This window comes from Cyclopterus lumpus, chromosome 9 (genome assembly GCF_009769545.1).
Source record: "Cyclopterus lumpus isolate fCycLum1 chromosome 9, fCycLum1.pri, whole genome shotgun sequence".
Taxonomy (NCBI): domain Eukaryota; kingdom Metazoa; phylum Chordata; class Actinopteri; order Perciformes; family Cyclopteridae; genus Cyclopterus; species Cyclopterus lumpus.
Window position 1 is genome coordinate 5,814,905 of NC_046974.1, and position 15,677 is coordinate 5,830,581.

General features: G+C 48.9%; 1 protein-coding gene across 2 annotated transcripts in view; it reads right to left on the bottom strand.

The window, feature by feature from the left end:
* kremen1 (kringle containing transmembrane protein 1) overlaps positions 1-15,677 on the bottom strand; it is a 41,885-nt gene that overhangs the window by 16,937 nt on the left and 9,271 nt on the right. For both annotated transcript variants that reach the window (XM_034541830.1, XM_034541829.1), the window contains exons 2-3: positions 10,920-11,082; positions 3,976-4,067 (exon numbers count right to left, since the gene is read on the bottom strand). In XM_034541830.1, coding sequence (XP_034397721.1) covers positions 3,976-4,067; positions 10,920-11,082 — 255 coding nt within the window. The remainder of the gene's footprint in view (positions 1-3,975; positions 4,068-10,919; positions 11,083-15,677) is intronic.

The window sequence follows — 15,677 nt, forward strand, 5'->3', positions numbered from 1 at the left end:
GAAGACAAAAGCGCGCGAATTGACTAATTAATTCGGTTGGAAGGAAATAATCTCGCCGTGTGGCTAATTTTGGACACTGGATGCATGCGAGTGCACACACGCATATTATTTTTTAATTAGCTCTTTATGAACGTGGTTTGTTTTATGGTGGAGCCACGTGACAAGCTGATTTTCATGTTTTCCACTCTATTGAAATCTGTCTGTTTTAACAGGGCCGAATTTTTGTTTTTGAAACTTTCTCATTCCATTTATTTGTTTTTAAATAAATGAAAAGAACTCAACTGTGCCGATGGCTTTGCCGAGACGCGACGCGACCGACCTCACGCCAACCGCATTCCTCATAATGTCAAACTACAGCAGCGTCTTTTTAAAAGGTTCACTTTTTAAATGTCCTCACCTCGAAGGTCTAGATCTCTGACCGGGTTTCACCCCGTCAGAAGTACAGGAACACACACACACACACACACCTCTCGACTCGGTGGTGCCTGAACCTGCCTCAGTATGCCGGTTGGGGATGTGGTGAAAGCTGGTCCAAGACCACCTCGGGGGAAATATTTCGCCTCTGAAAACAATGACAGTTGAGTGAGACAAATACTGCAATAACAGAACCTGAAAGCATCCCGACCGCCAACAGCCACGAGGCCTTCAGTCCGGTCTCGGTTCTCCAGACCACGCGTCCGACATGCTCGTCTCGTCTCGGGCCTCTTGCTTATTTTGACTCGCAATCGTTCTCGCCCGTTATGATATCTTTTAAAGGTGCTTTTTTCTTCTTCTTCTCCTTCTTCCCTCAACCCCCCCGCCCCCCTGACTCAGTTCTATCTCAAAAAGTTGGACCTCGGGTATCTGGTCAGATTCATTCAAGCTGGCGATGTACTCAAAGTGTCTCGCAACTTCAAAAGTGCCATTTAGCGGCTTCATAAATCACATCTTAATGAAGGCAATATCTCATCGCCGCGTATTCTTTTTTTTCCGCGGCGCCCACCAATAAAACCTTGGGCCAAACACATAAATAACGATTTTGTTCTAACGTCTCCGAGGTGCGGCCGGTTAGCGTGCCAGACGGATGCGACGCCTCTGGTATCGAGACTATTGTTGCACGGTGACAGACAAGGTTAATCAGGTGTTCCATCAATTGTTAGAATAAAGTATAGCCTACTTTTAAGTGAGGTCTTCAAGTCATCAAGTCTCTTAAAACTTCAGGTGCCAACACACAGCTGATGGCTTTATAACGAAGAAAGACCTTAAAATAGTATTACGGGAATCGATGTACGCATAATGAGACTTAAAGGTAATGCCAGCCACAATAATGATTATATTCAATATTCCAATATATTTTCTATAAATACAAATTATAAGGGAAATGTTTCTTTTTTCCATCCTGTCCTCATTATATCTAAATCAGTGGAGGAAGAGTACCAATACTAATGTGTAAAGATTACTGAAAGCCACTGGGCTGAACCTTTTAAATGGTTATGAAACTCTCTGTGACCTATACAAGTAAACAAGATCATCAGCTATACAGTATGTACATAGCAGGTTCACCAGACACCCCTTGAGGGGTTTTTCTAAAGGGACTCAGGTGCTTGGTCACAAGTTCCTTTAAACCTCAACAGCGTATACTTTATCGGGATTATAGAAAGTGAGAAATCTCAGCAGCTCGTCAGGTAAAACGTTTAAAAAAAAAGAACTTTATTGCACCCACTAGATGTTCCTGTCGCGATCTTGCAGGATGCACACGTATTTAAAGTAATAAGAAAAGAGCTTCTAAAAGGCATTGTCCCACAAATGGAGAGCTGCAAGCCGCTCTCTCCTGCAGAAAGAGACAGTGGAACAACAAGTTTTTCTTGGTCGTACAGCACGCCGTTCTGAGACGAGCTCCCGGCGTGCAGATCAAAGCGTCTTTGTCTCGAAAACAAAACGCTCGAGGCCTTCACCCCGTACGGTTTCACTCTGCGTCAATCAAATTCAAAAGGTAAATATGAATGGACGTTTTATATATTATTGAGCTAATTCTAGAGGATGCTGGCCCCCACCGATGAACCCGTCACACCGCATAAGAATCACCTGCCTCGCGGACCGAGGTTCGATGTCAATACATCCGTAATGAACAGACCGACCGACGGCACGGAGGAAACACAATTTCACACGAGAAGAGTCATCTGAGCATTTAGTGGCCCGGGAACAAGGAGGGCCTCAAAACCAGCGTCCACCGTGACACACCGTGATAACCGCTGCCACTTTGACTACTAGGATCAACAACCGTCGTGACCCGCGCTGTAATCCACCCTGTCCAACTATGAGTTTCTGGCCTCCAGCAGGGTGTGTGTGTCATCCCCCCCCTCACCAGGGTGGCATGAGCCCAGATGACAGGGAACCCAGCGGGATGACAGGCCGACCGCTGGCAGGCTCCAGGTGCCACCAACTACAGACCACGCGACATCAAACGTAAGCAAAAAAAAAAAATGAAGAAGACAAAACGAAGGCCCAGACAAAACAAAAAAGCCAGACGAAACGAAAACAAAGAGCACTGTTGCCCTTTTCTCTGGCACGCCGCCGTGTTTTTCAGCCTCTCGACACCGACACCGACACACTCTCCTGCTGCTATTAAACGGGCCACGATGTCGCGAGGATGAGTTACGCGCTGGATCCTCGACAAAAAAACGAGGCTGAAACCGGCACATGGGACACCCATCCGGGACAAAAGCTGGCCTAATTTCACCAACGAGGAGGGACGAGCCCGGACTCCTCGCGGAGACGTCGTGGGCCACTCACAAACCACAAAAGGTTCGGTGATATCGGCCTAGAAGAAATGAGCTGAATGGACAGTTGTCTGAAATAGGTCAGTCAAAAAGTCCTAATGGGATGCACACACGCTCCCTATACACATGAACAGCCATTCAAACAGCGGGCTTCAGTCGAGCACGCCGCTCAGACAGGAAAATGGCGGATTGGCTAGAGGGGTCTGGGGCGGTTTCTACCTACTGCAGAGAAAACTCACAACATCTCTCTTGAGTCTCAGCTCTCAGTTTAAAACGCATGTTTAGGCTTTAAGGGGAGGCTTCTATCTGTTGCACTGTAACAAAATTCTGTTTTAAATGCAAAGGGTCGGGCGGAGACGTACCCGAAAAAAATACATAGAATTGCAGATAGATGACGACGGGGGGTGTTTAACCCTCGTAAACTCGTAAATTCACAATTGAAGAGGTGAATAAAATGTTTATTTGAGTGAAACCTGGGCTTGGCTAACGTTCAGCAGCCACCTTGATTTATCTTTTAAACTGCGTTCAGTCACCAGATTCTTTTAGTTGCACAACTGACCTAATAGGACATGATGGGATTGTTGATTACGTTGCCTTGGAAATATCAACATGTTTGACAGACACTTCCAAAAAAATCTGCTCGCAGCAAAAACGCTATATGTCTGAACCTCCTCTGCGGGGAATTACGATATTTGGCATCAAAGATTCGGCTTTACGACCGCAGCGGTTGTAAAGTAATGGGATTAAAGCCAAGCAGCGCTTTGTAAATGTGTGCCAAACCGGTCGAGAGGACAGAAGCACAAACCACTCACACCTTCATCCAGGGGAAATACTGGACGTGGACACGAAACATGCAAATGTGTACACAAAACAGGTAGATCCGCATAAGCGCTCTAATAAAAAGAAAATTAATGAAAACGTGTCAAAACAAAGCTACAAAGCCAGAGAGGAAACACACACACACACACACAAAAACAGAGATTGTGATTGACAGCTCGCATTAAAGTAAAGGCAGGCCCGGGCATGGCTGGAGGAGGGGTGACGGGAGGCAATTAGAGACATTTTTTTCAGATGATACTAGCTGTGAACAAGCCAAACAGTCTATAAAAGCTCTCCGAGGCAGGCGAGCGGATGAAAAAACGGCCACGGTGCGCGCTCTCCCAAAGGGCCCAAACAACGCCAGGGAGAGGCCGAAAAGGAAAAAGGCCAAACGTACTCTGGCATGTCGGGATGTTGCAGTATCTCCAGTAGATCCCGTCGTCGTGGTCTGCGATGTAGCACCACGGCTGAACGTCCCCATCCGGATTCCTGCAGACACAGAGGGGCATAGAAGTCAAGACCACGTCCACACTGAGCTGGTTAAACTTGATAATAGAGCTATTTTTTTTAAATGTATTTTTTTGCCCCCTTCCTTCATATATAGAGAGGACACAACCCAGAGAAAACGTATCACTCTGTCCTCGCCGAACTGCAGAGGCACTTCTTCAGCTCGTGCAAAAAAAATCCAGCGGCAATGAATCAATAAATGTATAAATAATAAGAATGATGAAGAATGATGGATTATTTCTGCAGCCGGGAGGCGTGTTCATGTGTTTCATGATTGGCCTCACGTCATACAAATATGACGTTAAAAATAAAACTGCGATGGGACGAGAAGAGGCGGGGGGAGCAGGGAGGGAGGGAAGGAGAGTTATGAGGGCAAAAGAAACAACACAAAGACCGAACCGACGACCCCGCAGCGGAGGGATGAATACTCAATAACGTTTCAGAGGGAGATTATCTCTGCTGTGTCAATCATCCCCGGTAGCACCCACTTGGCGCTTGTTGGTTCAGCCTCTTCCTCTGAAGGGGCTTTCCTCGCATGTCAGTCAAGGGCCAGACCCAATAGGTCTTTGATGGGTAGAGATGGTTGGAGGGGGGGGTTGAGGCTCTTTGTCCCGGGGGCCAGACACAGACTTGAAAAAGCGATGGCTGATGGGGCTACGCCTTTGTCTGAGGCTGCGACCTCTTTGGAGCATCATCAAGGCACTTTTAACCCATCGCAATGAGGCCGACAGGCGCCCTCCCTCGGTGCTTTCGCGAAGTGGGTTTTGACGACAGAAATGCCTCAAAAGCTTTTGAGGCAAAAAGCCGAAAGAAGTTCGATGACTTTGCTCTTTTGCTTTTCTTTCCCCCACCCCCCCCCCCCCCCATTCTTTCCCAGACCTTTTCCTCTCTTCTCTTCTAACACACCTCATTGTAGCACCTTGAAAAAAAGCCCCGCGGTGCTGCGCGATCCCGTTACGCCTTTTGTGAAGGGCGTTTCCATTTCTTTTCTTCTCCTATCAAAAACACGATCCTGAGTTTCCTCCTCTCTTTTCACACTCTGAATGAGGAATTGACAAAAGATGTTTTAAAAAAAAAATAATAAAAATAAAAAATTCTCAAGGTTGAACTCAAGTTTAAGTGCCTCGAACGCTTGCTCACTCGCTTACGGATATCTGGCATAACGGGTCATCCCTCTCTTTCGAGCGTGCGAAGCGAGAGCTCGACGGTAGTCGCATTTTTTTTATTTTGTTCGTTCTTTAAATCGAGCGTTCGAAAACAAATCCAGGACTTCTCCCAGTCCGAAAACTCTGGTGGTGCGGTATACATTTCGAAGGAGGCAGACACCTGTTTGTTGGGCCCGAGGCTACAGCGGAACTGGAAAAAAAAACATGGATATACCCGTTCTCTATTTCTCTCTCCCCTTCTCTTTTTCATCAATGGGTACATAGCCCCATTTGAAATGAGACTCCCAAGACCTCTGTACTCAACTCCTCTATATCAAATCATCTACGGCCACTTATGTCATTAACTGCACTTTCCTAATCACACCCTGGGGAGCCCGACATGATTTAAAACCATCAGCATCCCCCAAAAAAAGAAGAAGAAGGAAAACCATCCTCGGTAGACCACCCATCCCATGTCGGACCTCTTTGATCAGTAAATGACGAGGTGTGCCCCTCCAAGCTCTCGCTCCTAAACCCCTGGTCCCCAAATGGTGTTTTCTCGCCGTCTTTCACACACACACACACACACACACACACACACACACACACACACACACACACACACACACACACATACACCCAACCTTTTAGCAGAAGCATGGGAATCTCCCATTACCCACAAGGCTTAGGTGAATAGGCCAGCCCACATGACAGAGAAACATAATCAACCCTGCCCCGAGGTGCCAGTGTGTGTGCTTGTGCGTGTGTGAGTGTGTGTGTGTGTGTGTGTGTGTGTGTGTAAGAGAGGAGGGAGGGAGGCAAGCAGACAGAATAGCCGAGGTGCAACAGTGCAGATAAGAGCAGACCTCGATGGACTGAAATCCATTAGTTTAACCCGGCAGCACAGAGAAAGACTTTGGTCCTTGTGGTGACACTCTGATAAAAGTTGCTGCCAGTGTGTGTGCGCGTGTGTGTGTCTGTGTGTGTTACGTTCCTTGTGTTCCATTCACATCCATGTGCGTCAGAGCCAATTGGCTCCGGGTAGAAGAGCTTGTTGAAACTCTCCCGTACCCAGAGGTAGATCCCAGAAGATGTTTGGACACTTAATTGGCACAATTATGCCGATTGACTCATTTTTTGCTCGCAGTGAGCCACACACACTTTGGCACGGAGCCAAATATAGCCACAGTCTCTATACGCAGTCCTGCACATGAAGGCAAAGAGCAGGCTTGCATCTGAAACACAGAGGAAAAAAACAGCTGTTCCTGACTCTTTTTCCACGCACCTTAAATCAGAAGATTTATGTTCACTTTAAAAAAAAAATTTTTTTTTTAAAACGCCCGGCACTGAAGGAACTACATATAAAAATCTAAAAAAACATTTCCATCAAACTAAACGTGCGCAAAGGCTGGGAATAACACGCTTCCAGTTGAAGGCGAGATTCTAGAGGGACGTTTGTTTAGTTGAGAGCTAACTTCGGTATTTCTCAACCCGAAACCTTATTACCTCATGTTTTGGTGACTTGACGGGGGGGGGGGGGACAACATTTCTTTTAAATTGTCAAAGTACTTCCACTGAAAGTGCTTTTTCTTTGTGCATGTTATTATAAATGTCTGACAACATTATGGAAAGGACTCCGCCAACGGCAGAATAAAAATAAACGTCTGTTATTGTGTCGTGTGACTCGTTGCCTGAAAGACGACGGTGGAAAACGTGGGCGAGAGCCGGAGAGACGAGGGACGGTGTCGAAGCACAGAAAGCTTCAAATGTCACGGACAAAAAAACAGATTGTAGCCGATTTCTGACAATGCGTATGCGACGCCGGAGACTAAAGAAGGAGGATTCTCGGACACGGGATCGAGCGTAAAGGTGCGACATCTCGCTTTAGGGTCTTTTCCATAAGGCCGTCCAGGACAACAATCCGGGCCTGTCGGCAGGCAAAATAAAAATGTCACTTCCTCCAATACTGGACCAAATTCATCACTTCGGATACAACCAAAAAAAAAAAGAAGAAATAAAACCCGATGAAAGCTGATTTTGCACAATTGGAGAGAGCGGAAATGTTAATTGGGGTGTGAGTGGCGGTGAACGGCTGGTCTGGATCCGGATTTGAGGTCAACGGCAGATCAGAGTCTGGCAATTTACTGCCCGGAGAGACGACTCTTTAATCGACTCGGATGATTCAGCGCACTGCATGAATGCATGCATTGAAGAAAGAAGGGCTGGTTGTGTCGCGGGGCCGATGTGTATCGTCTGGTGTTGCTCTCTCACGGTCCAGCTCGTGATGTCACGCCATGTGTCCCGCGTGACTGGGAGACGCATCACGCATGTCTCACCTCCCTGCGATGGAATCTAGCCATGTAGATCATTTGGTCTCTGTTTCGGCCTCCGTCTCAGTCCGATGAATGGAATTTAATTCTCAGTGCTCGGTGCTTGAGGGACAGTTTTCTTTTAAAACTATTTCTTCAGCAGAAAGTAGGTCCAGGGAAGACTGCTTTGGATTCAGGCACGGAAAAAAAAGACATTTAATTTTGGATTTCTGGGGTCAATTTGGATTTATTTTCGATTCGCGACAGTCTTCTAGTCTATCGTCGTATTTTGAGCGAGTAGAAATAATTAAAACTGGTGGTTGAAGCATACATGCGTCTGTATGACGGTTAGAGGATTTGGGAGACTCTCGTGTTGCCAACACTTTTGCACGGCTAAAAATAAAAATGTTAAAACTTGTAATTTTGGGTGAACCGACGAACGTAAAAAAAACATACACGGGGTACATTTCTTTGCATGAAATTGGTCCCTACTACTATTACTATAGCGCTTTAAAGCTTTCGCTCCACACAGTACGTCTTCCAGCGGGACACTTCCATTAACTTCCTCAATTTAAACAAAGCGGCGCACTGGGAACGTAGTAAAGTCGTACAAACGGTGGACGGCTTGGCTGCAGTTCGCCTGACCTCAGATCTGCACCTGACCTCATGGAGATTCAATTACAATCAACGTGGGGACCACTATTCACTCTGGCATTTCTATTATCTCATCTATGTAAGGGAAAAGCATTAGAAGCCTGAGTGGACGCTCATAAATTGTACAGTACACACACACGCACACACACACCTGCATATAAACAGCCAGGAAATGGCCGGCAGAACTATTCAACCACCAACTGAACCGTCATGCACGCTTCACACCTTCATATTAATGCACCGGCGGGTGGGGGGGGGGGGGGGGGGGGGGGGGGGGGGGGGGGGTCTGAAAACAGTAAACAATTCCATTTGTGTTGTGTTCTTCGCATGAATGTCATGACGTATTTAGAAAAGGTCAAAAAGAGCTCAACGCCAGACTTAAGAGCGGATAAAGTGCTTTCCACTCTGTGATGTGCACTGAATTCTAAAACCGGACCCCCGCCGATGATGAGCAGTGTGATATCCACTCATGGAGTCGCTCCATAAGTCTCAGCTTAGACACGAGCGCTGTCGTCCTTTTCCTGAAGCTTTGTGCTCCTTTTCTTTGCAGTTGGGGAACAATGTGACATTTCCCCTCTGCCCAGTTCACCCCCAATTCCCCCCCCCCCCCCCCACACTTTCACTGGTTGTTTTTTTATTGCAGGCTATAAAAGATGAAATGTGGGGGCTGTTAGAGCTCTTTCTCCACCGGGGGGAGGGGGGGGGAAGCAGGGGGGCTGCCAGTGATGGGACAAGGAGTGAGTTTGTCGCCGAGAGCCGCAGTAAAGACATGCAGCTTCACATTATCCACCTGTGCCTTGGCCTCAGCTCTCATCTCGTAAAAAAAACCCAATTGGCCTCAGGGTCAGACGTGCCGAAAAACCGCACTGGCTCTCCTTTGCTATAACCCCCCCCCCCCCCCCCCCCCTTTTTTTTTTGTCTGAGAGATCCCGCCTTCTGCGCTCCAGCCAGGAATGTCCGCAAAAAAAAAGTGAAAGACGGACGCGGCGCCGGACAGCAGGGAGGCGAGAAAGAGTTCGAAGGTCAAAGAAAGACAACGCACATCATGCACTTCATGCAAATGAGGAGATTTGCGATCCAAAATCGAGCGGCGCATTGCCCACGAGATCTTGCCCCTTTTTCTGTGACGCAACACGTGGGTTGGACGCGTGCACCAAATACTCGACCATCCCTTCTTCTTTTCACATCGAAGCAGCCCACTTTGGACCCCTCTGCCGATGGGAGCGACTCTTTACGTGGAGGATGTCTGAGAAGATGTCAGGAAGAAACAAAGCTGTGAGCTGTCATCGAGTTGGAAAAGCTGCTAACTGCATCGGTGGCCAAGAAAACAGCCCGATCCAAACAATGAAGACGTCCATTTTGGACGCGATACACTCCTAATGCGCTGAGAAAGCCTTCCGCGGTGCTCTGCACGTATCCTACTCGTAAATCTTCCCTGAAAAATTCCCATCCAGTTCAAGTACAAACGAATCCGTCCGTTGCCACTTCAAAGCATTGCTGCGTTACGAGTTTACAACCATGACTTGGATAAATGTTTCAGAGGCTTTATGCCGAGGAGGGAAGGAGGAGAAAGGAGCTCGGCAATCCGGGGCCAAGCCACTGTTTCTGGACGCCTCGGTGAATTTGAGCCCCGAAAGAGAGCGGCGAGTTTGGACTGGCGGGCGCACACGGCGCCGCCCCGTCGGCACTTGGGAGTGTGACGGACGGAGAGAAAGAGGGATTTATTCATTTGTTTTTAGCCACCCAAAGCCATTCCAGGGATGAGGCCTTCGAGCGTCGTGTTTGCGTGGGTGGGGGTGAGCAGGGGGGCCGCGTGCAGGGGGGCTAAGCATGTTTGGGGACCGCCGATAAAACATCGCGCTCACAACCTCTTTTGCAACAGAGACAGCGCACCAGCTTCTAAATTATTCAGAGAGCCGAGTCTGGGAGGTTCAAAGCTCCGTCGAACATCCGAAAGTTAAAAAAAATAAATAAAAAAAATAGGTGCTACACGCAGCATTTTGACATCAATAACATCAATCAGAAATGTCATAACTGCGAAATAAGATTGTCAGCCTTTACGCTGTGAGCCACTCATAAGCTTGATGGATATCCGGCAGGAAAGGAGATTGTCTTTATATAATGACGACAATAAAAAGGGACGAGAGGGAACCGTTACTCTTCCAGTTGCAGACGGATGACACGCGCGCTTGAAAGGGGGGGGGGGGGGGGGGGGGGGGGGGGGGGGGGGGGGGGGGGGGGGGAAACGAGTGAAAAGGCTTAAAGAATAATGTCTTCGTAAACTTTTACCCTGAAGCTGCGGCCCAGTTGGACGATATCATTTGCTTTTTAGTTTAAGCACTAGATGTCAAGTTCAATATTTGACTATTTACTATTTTAAATGGGGCTTTAGAACAGAAATTATTTGTTGGCAGATTCACAGGCTTGCACACGACATCATAATATTTAAAGTGGACCCAGAAATGCAACAGATGATGCTCCACGTCAATCTTTAAAATGAGTGGGACCTCCGGGTAGTTGTACTTTTAAAAGGCCTCCAAAAAAGTTTGCCCCTACTTTGCAATAAAGGGTCCCAATCCACAAAGATGCTTGAGAGGGATCTGCCCATCTATTGCCCCAACCCTAGCTTCCCAATATTCAATCCCATAATTTACAGTTGGTTCACTAACTGATTGTACGGCCATTTTTTTTCAACAAGTAAAACCTTTCCAGTCAAAGGGACTCACCTGCAGTAGTTGTGGCTGCCCAACCCCCCCTCTCCGTTGGGGTATTTGAGGGTGTTGTAAGGGTGCTGGAAGGTCTCGTTCCAGAAGAGGCAGGGTTTACCCCCATGCAGGCTGGTCTGGTTCTGGAAGCCCCTGTAGTCCTCTCCGTTGGCAGTGTAGCACTCTGAAAAGAGAGCCAGGAGATGCAGAAGGTGAGAGACATCACTCCAGTAAAGGGATTAGAAGTCTATCGGGAAGGAATTCAAAAAGCTTTGCGTGAGCCTTTTAAAACGTGCTCGCATAAAAAATGGCCGCCACAGAGAATCTGGACTCGGTGAAATACTCAAATGTGCAGATCAATCAACCCCGCATTGTTTGAATTAACGTCGACGCGGGAGCATGGAGGGAGAAGAGGGGAAAAAACAGACCCCGCAGATATACAACAAAAGCAAACATGGCTCCAATTTCCAGGAAGTGTATGACAACCATGTGGCCAAGATTTTGTTCCCCCCCCCCCCCCCGAGGGCAAAACATTGGCTGGTGGAAAGGAGTTTTTCTTCCCTGAAAGAGGGAATTAAAATAAACAACGGCTGATGGGAGCATGCGGGGTGGGGGGGTGGGGGGGTTCCCATCAACTGAGTTTTAACAGCGACAACTGAATTCCTCTTTTGATTGCATTAGGATGGAACACATTAATGTATTATCTGTTAAGATTACTCGTAATGCCCACGATTGCAACGGCAGAGCGGGGTTCCCCCCCTTCGGTCCAGTGAACGGCGTCCACCCCGCGGTGTTCTATTCAGGAAGTCGCTCAGAGCGAACGACGGCGACAATTTCAAGCTCTGATTTTTAAACACTTGTCACGTGGAGAACGACGTTTGGCTCGTCTCCACGGGGTCTCGTTGCCATGTGCGCCTGTTCGCCCAATGACCCGGGCCACCTTTCATCAAGTGGAGCAAGTCTGGGCTACGAAGATGAGTCATTACACCCCTTGGTGAGCCAGCTGTGCTCCAAAAGGCTCTTTCACATTCTCTTCTGACGCCTAACGTTTCCCCAGCTTTCATCTTCTTTTCCTCTCTCTTGCATCCATCCCCTGGTCCCTTCTCCTCTTTCTTTTTTTCTCCTCTGCTGCTTTCAAGCCCTTTTTTGTTATTGTCTTCCCCTTTTCCAACAAACTCCGGGGACCGCTTGGCTTCACGGCCTTCCGGTGTTCATTGTTTTTACTTGTTGGAGATCCGTAAACTGCGTCGATTTTCATTACAAGGTGTTCAGAAAGTGGATAACGTAGAATGAGCGCGGGCGACCTCGACGAGAGACGCATCTTGTGAAAGTCCCACGTTCTTCCCAACGCTTTCGAACCGGCGCTCTGCAATACTTATGGCCGTCAGCTTGCACGCAAATGCGCATTCCAGTGCCCCCCCCCCCCCCCCCCCCCCCCCAAAAAAAGTACCGCACTTCATTTCAGAGTAAATCAAAGGCCCCAGCTGTTCTCAGCGTGTCACCCACAAGTTTGCTTTTAATTAAAGTTGTTTCGGCTGTGTTGTTCAGTCAGGCTTGTCAGCCAGCCAGCCATCCATCGCATTGGCTTGACGGGGAAGTTCAACAGCAGCGAGGAGTCGCGCGCGCGCGGGCGGGGGAGGGTGGGGTGTCGGGTTGCCGCGGTTACCATGCCACTCTATTGTCTCTGAATGGCTCTCTTAGCGAATTAATACGACCTTGTCGTGCAAGGATATCAACCGCCTGGAACGGAAAGACAGTTAAGGGAGGAGAGTGGCTCACACACACACACACACACACAGAGGACAGGCCTCAAAGGATGCATGTCGACCAGCATGCACCGGTGTTTAACCGGTGGAGGACTCTGGAGACAAGCGGGTGTGTTTTCCGGCTGCCCCGGTATACAGCTCAAGGTTTATGGCATTTAGGATACGCATTGTCTAATAAGACGCCTGCGGAAGGAACGCGAAGGAAGCACTGCGATTGAGCGTTTTTGGCAGCGGCACGAGCACAACCACGAGTCACCGCCGCCCCAAAAGCAATCACGAGTTGTTGCTGCCCCAGTCAGAGAGGATGCCATCAGGCAGGGACCCGGGGGGCCAGCCGGCTGCGCACCAAGTGGGTTCACGTCCTTCAGAAGAGCGGGGTATTGAAAATGACTGAACTTGGCTGCACAACACACTGCATCAATGAGCCAAATGACTTTGTAAAATGTCCCCCCCCTCCCCCCTCCCCTCCCCTACCCTCCTCCTCCTCCTCCGGGAAACTTTCATCTGGAGTTCCAGGATGAAGCAGAGCTCGTCTGCACATGGTCCGCTTGGAACGAGCTGCTGCTGCTGCTGGCAACCGTCCCGCCCCGCCACGGCCAAGTTGGCCTTCCAGTACGAGATGGTAAACATGGCAGGGAGATGGGGGGGGGGGGGGGTGTTCCAGGTGTTTTCAAGGCACAATTTGCTTGCGGTGGGGGGGGATGTGAAGTAGCAAGATCTGCAGAGGACTCGTGAGATAAGTGAGGCCGTCGTTAAAAGATGAATGGTCCTTTTTTCTTTTTTTTTTTTTAAGAGCGCTGCGTGCGACCACACATTGATCGAGCATGAAGAGAAAAACTTCACTTTGGAGCGGTGTGCACATCGCATCCTTGTCCCCGGAGGAAATGAAGAGCTCGTCTGCTGATTGGACCGTCACCACTCCCGGGGCCCACTGCTCCCCTCACGTCCCCCCCCCCCCCCCCCCCCTTTCCTTGTCACCAAGACAACTGTTGCGCTCTCGTCACATGTGCCCCGGGCTTTCTTGTGGTTTCAGCAGAGGCCGTGATGGGAAACAGAACCACCGGCGCATGAAAGACGGAGAAAAGTGTGTGTGTGTGTGTGTGTGTGTGTGGGGGGGGGGGGGGCTCCTATAAAATATCTACAGATCTACAAATAGAAAAAGTCCGGGAAATGGGAAGAGGAGGACTCGCCCTCGACCGAGCTCTGCGCGCTCACAGATTACTGCACCGACCGGGCGACGAGAGAAAGAAGGAAGAAATAAATAAAAATAAAAAAGGCGATGATCACTGAGAGAGGGGGGGGGGGGGTGCTTTGGTCATGTGATCTCAAGAACACAAACAAACGAGCTCACAAACAAATGTATTTTCTCTGAGATACACGAGAGAGCAGTTTGTTGCTATACGAGGGATGAAAAGCAGCGATAATTACAGACGAGTGCTTCCTCTGACGTGGAGGACTTCCTCCCAGCTATATATTACACGCCTCGGAGCTCTCGGGGGGTTTTCTGACGTCGAACGAGTCAACGACATGCACGTGCACGTGCAGTGTTATGTGCGGAAGAAGAGGCACTCGCGCCGCCAAAAACAACCGGAGTCTGCACAATGAGACGGTTTTCAGAGAGCTTCCCAAAGTCCACAAACAAAGATGACAGAAACTCCAGATTATTAATGCACAACCTGCCACAATATGGTTCCCCTCCACTGTTTCCTGGTAGCCATTAGTGTTGTGGGGCTCATTAATGTCAGTGTAGTGAAAACACAGCCAATGGCCAGATGTAGCAGCGTTGCAGTTTTTCTTCTCTAGGAGGGGGGGGGGGGGAAGGAGGACACAGCTGGCTGCAACGCAAGTCTGGTCCCCCACTTTTCTCCCCGGTCAGCATCCATTTCCACATCAAAACCGCATCAGACTTCAGAGGAATCGCTTCAGAGTACCGCTTCACGGCTGCAGGAGAGGCCGGGGGATTTCTCAAGAGGGGACACTCGGCAGTCAACGGGGGGGGTGGGGGTGGGGGTGGGGGGGGGGGGGGGGGGGGGGGGGGGGGGGGGGCACACCTCGCCATCCCTCCGCTAACCTCGTACAAGAAGGTTAATAGAAGCGCAAACGGAAAGCAACGGCGCCTCCCCGAGTGTTTGCGAACAGATGCCTCGAACTAGACGCTGACTTAAAACGGTCCTTCTCTTCATTTGATGCTTTTGTCCTAGGTTGTAGCCCCCAGATAACCAGGCCATAAACCGAGAACCTCATTCAGTCCAAAAATAGTCTCCAACGCCGCCATTCTTCCTCTGCGGAAAAAAAAGAAAAGGCTTCACCACCACAGTAGCCACAGACCCACATGACTCCCTGCCAAAGCTGCTGGGTAGCACCTATAAAACATGGCCCCATCTCGTTCCAGTGCGGCCCCTATTATTTAGCTCCGTAATGGAAAGAGTCTAATCTGCTGGAGCCAGCGTTGGGCTCAACGCACTGCCAAAAAAAAAAAAAAAAAAAAACTCTGTTTGAAGTTGCATGTCGCAAAAAAAAGAAAGGAAAAAAAAAAGCATAACAGTTTTTTCACTTTATTTTATTTTATTTTTTTTGTCGCAAGCTGCTCTCTCCGGTCCTAAATTTAAAGTGTTACGTCTCGAGGTCGTTTTGAAAGAAAAAAATAAATCATTCAGCAAATATGCAGAAGCAGATAAGACATCCGGCTTTGTAGGATTTCCCGTAGCGGCCCGGGATCTCTGGCGGAACGCACCGCAGACTGACCAAAGGGTTTTGGCTCCGCGAGTGGACCAGGATGGAGCGGGGCCGGGACAATTTGGAGTTTTTACTTGGCAGACGTTCAGGGAGTGACTGATGGGCTGCAGACAATGACGTAAAGGGACATTCAGGGACTTCCTGAAACCCTGGGAAGAGGAAAAAAAAAAAGAAATCATGGGCATCGGAGGCCTCCGCCAGCAAACCTGACATGAGGCCGGACGAGGTGTAACGTTCAATTACCTTCCCTCTGGCAACTCCTCAACGTTTCCTCAAA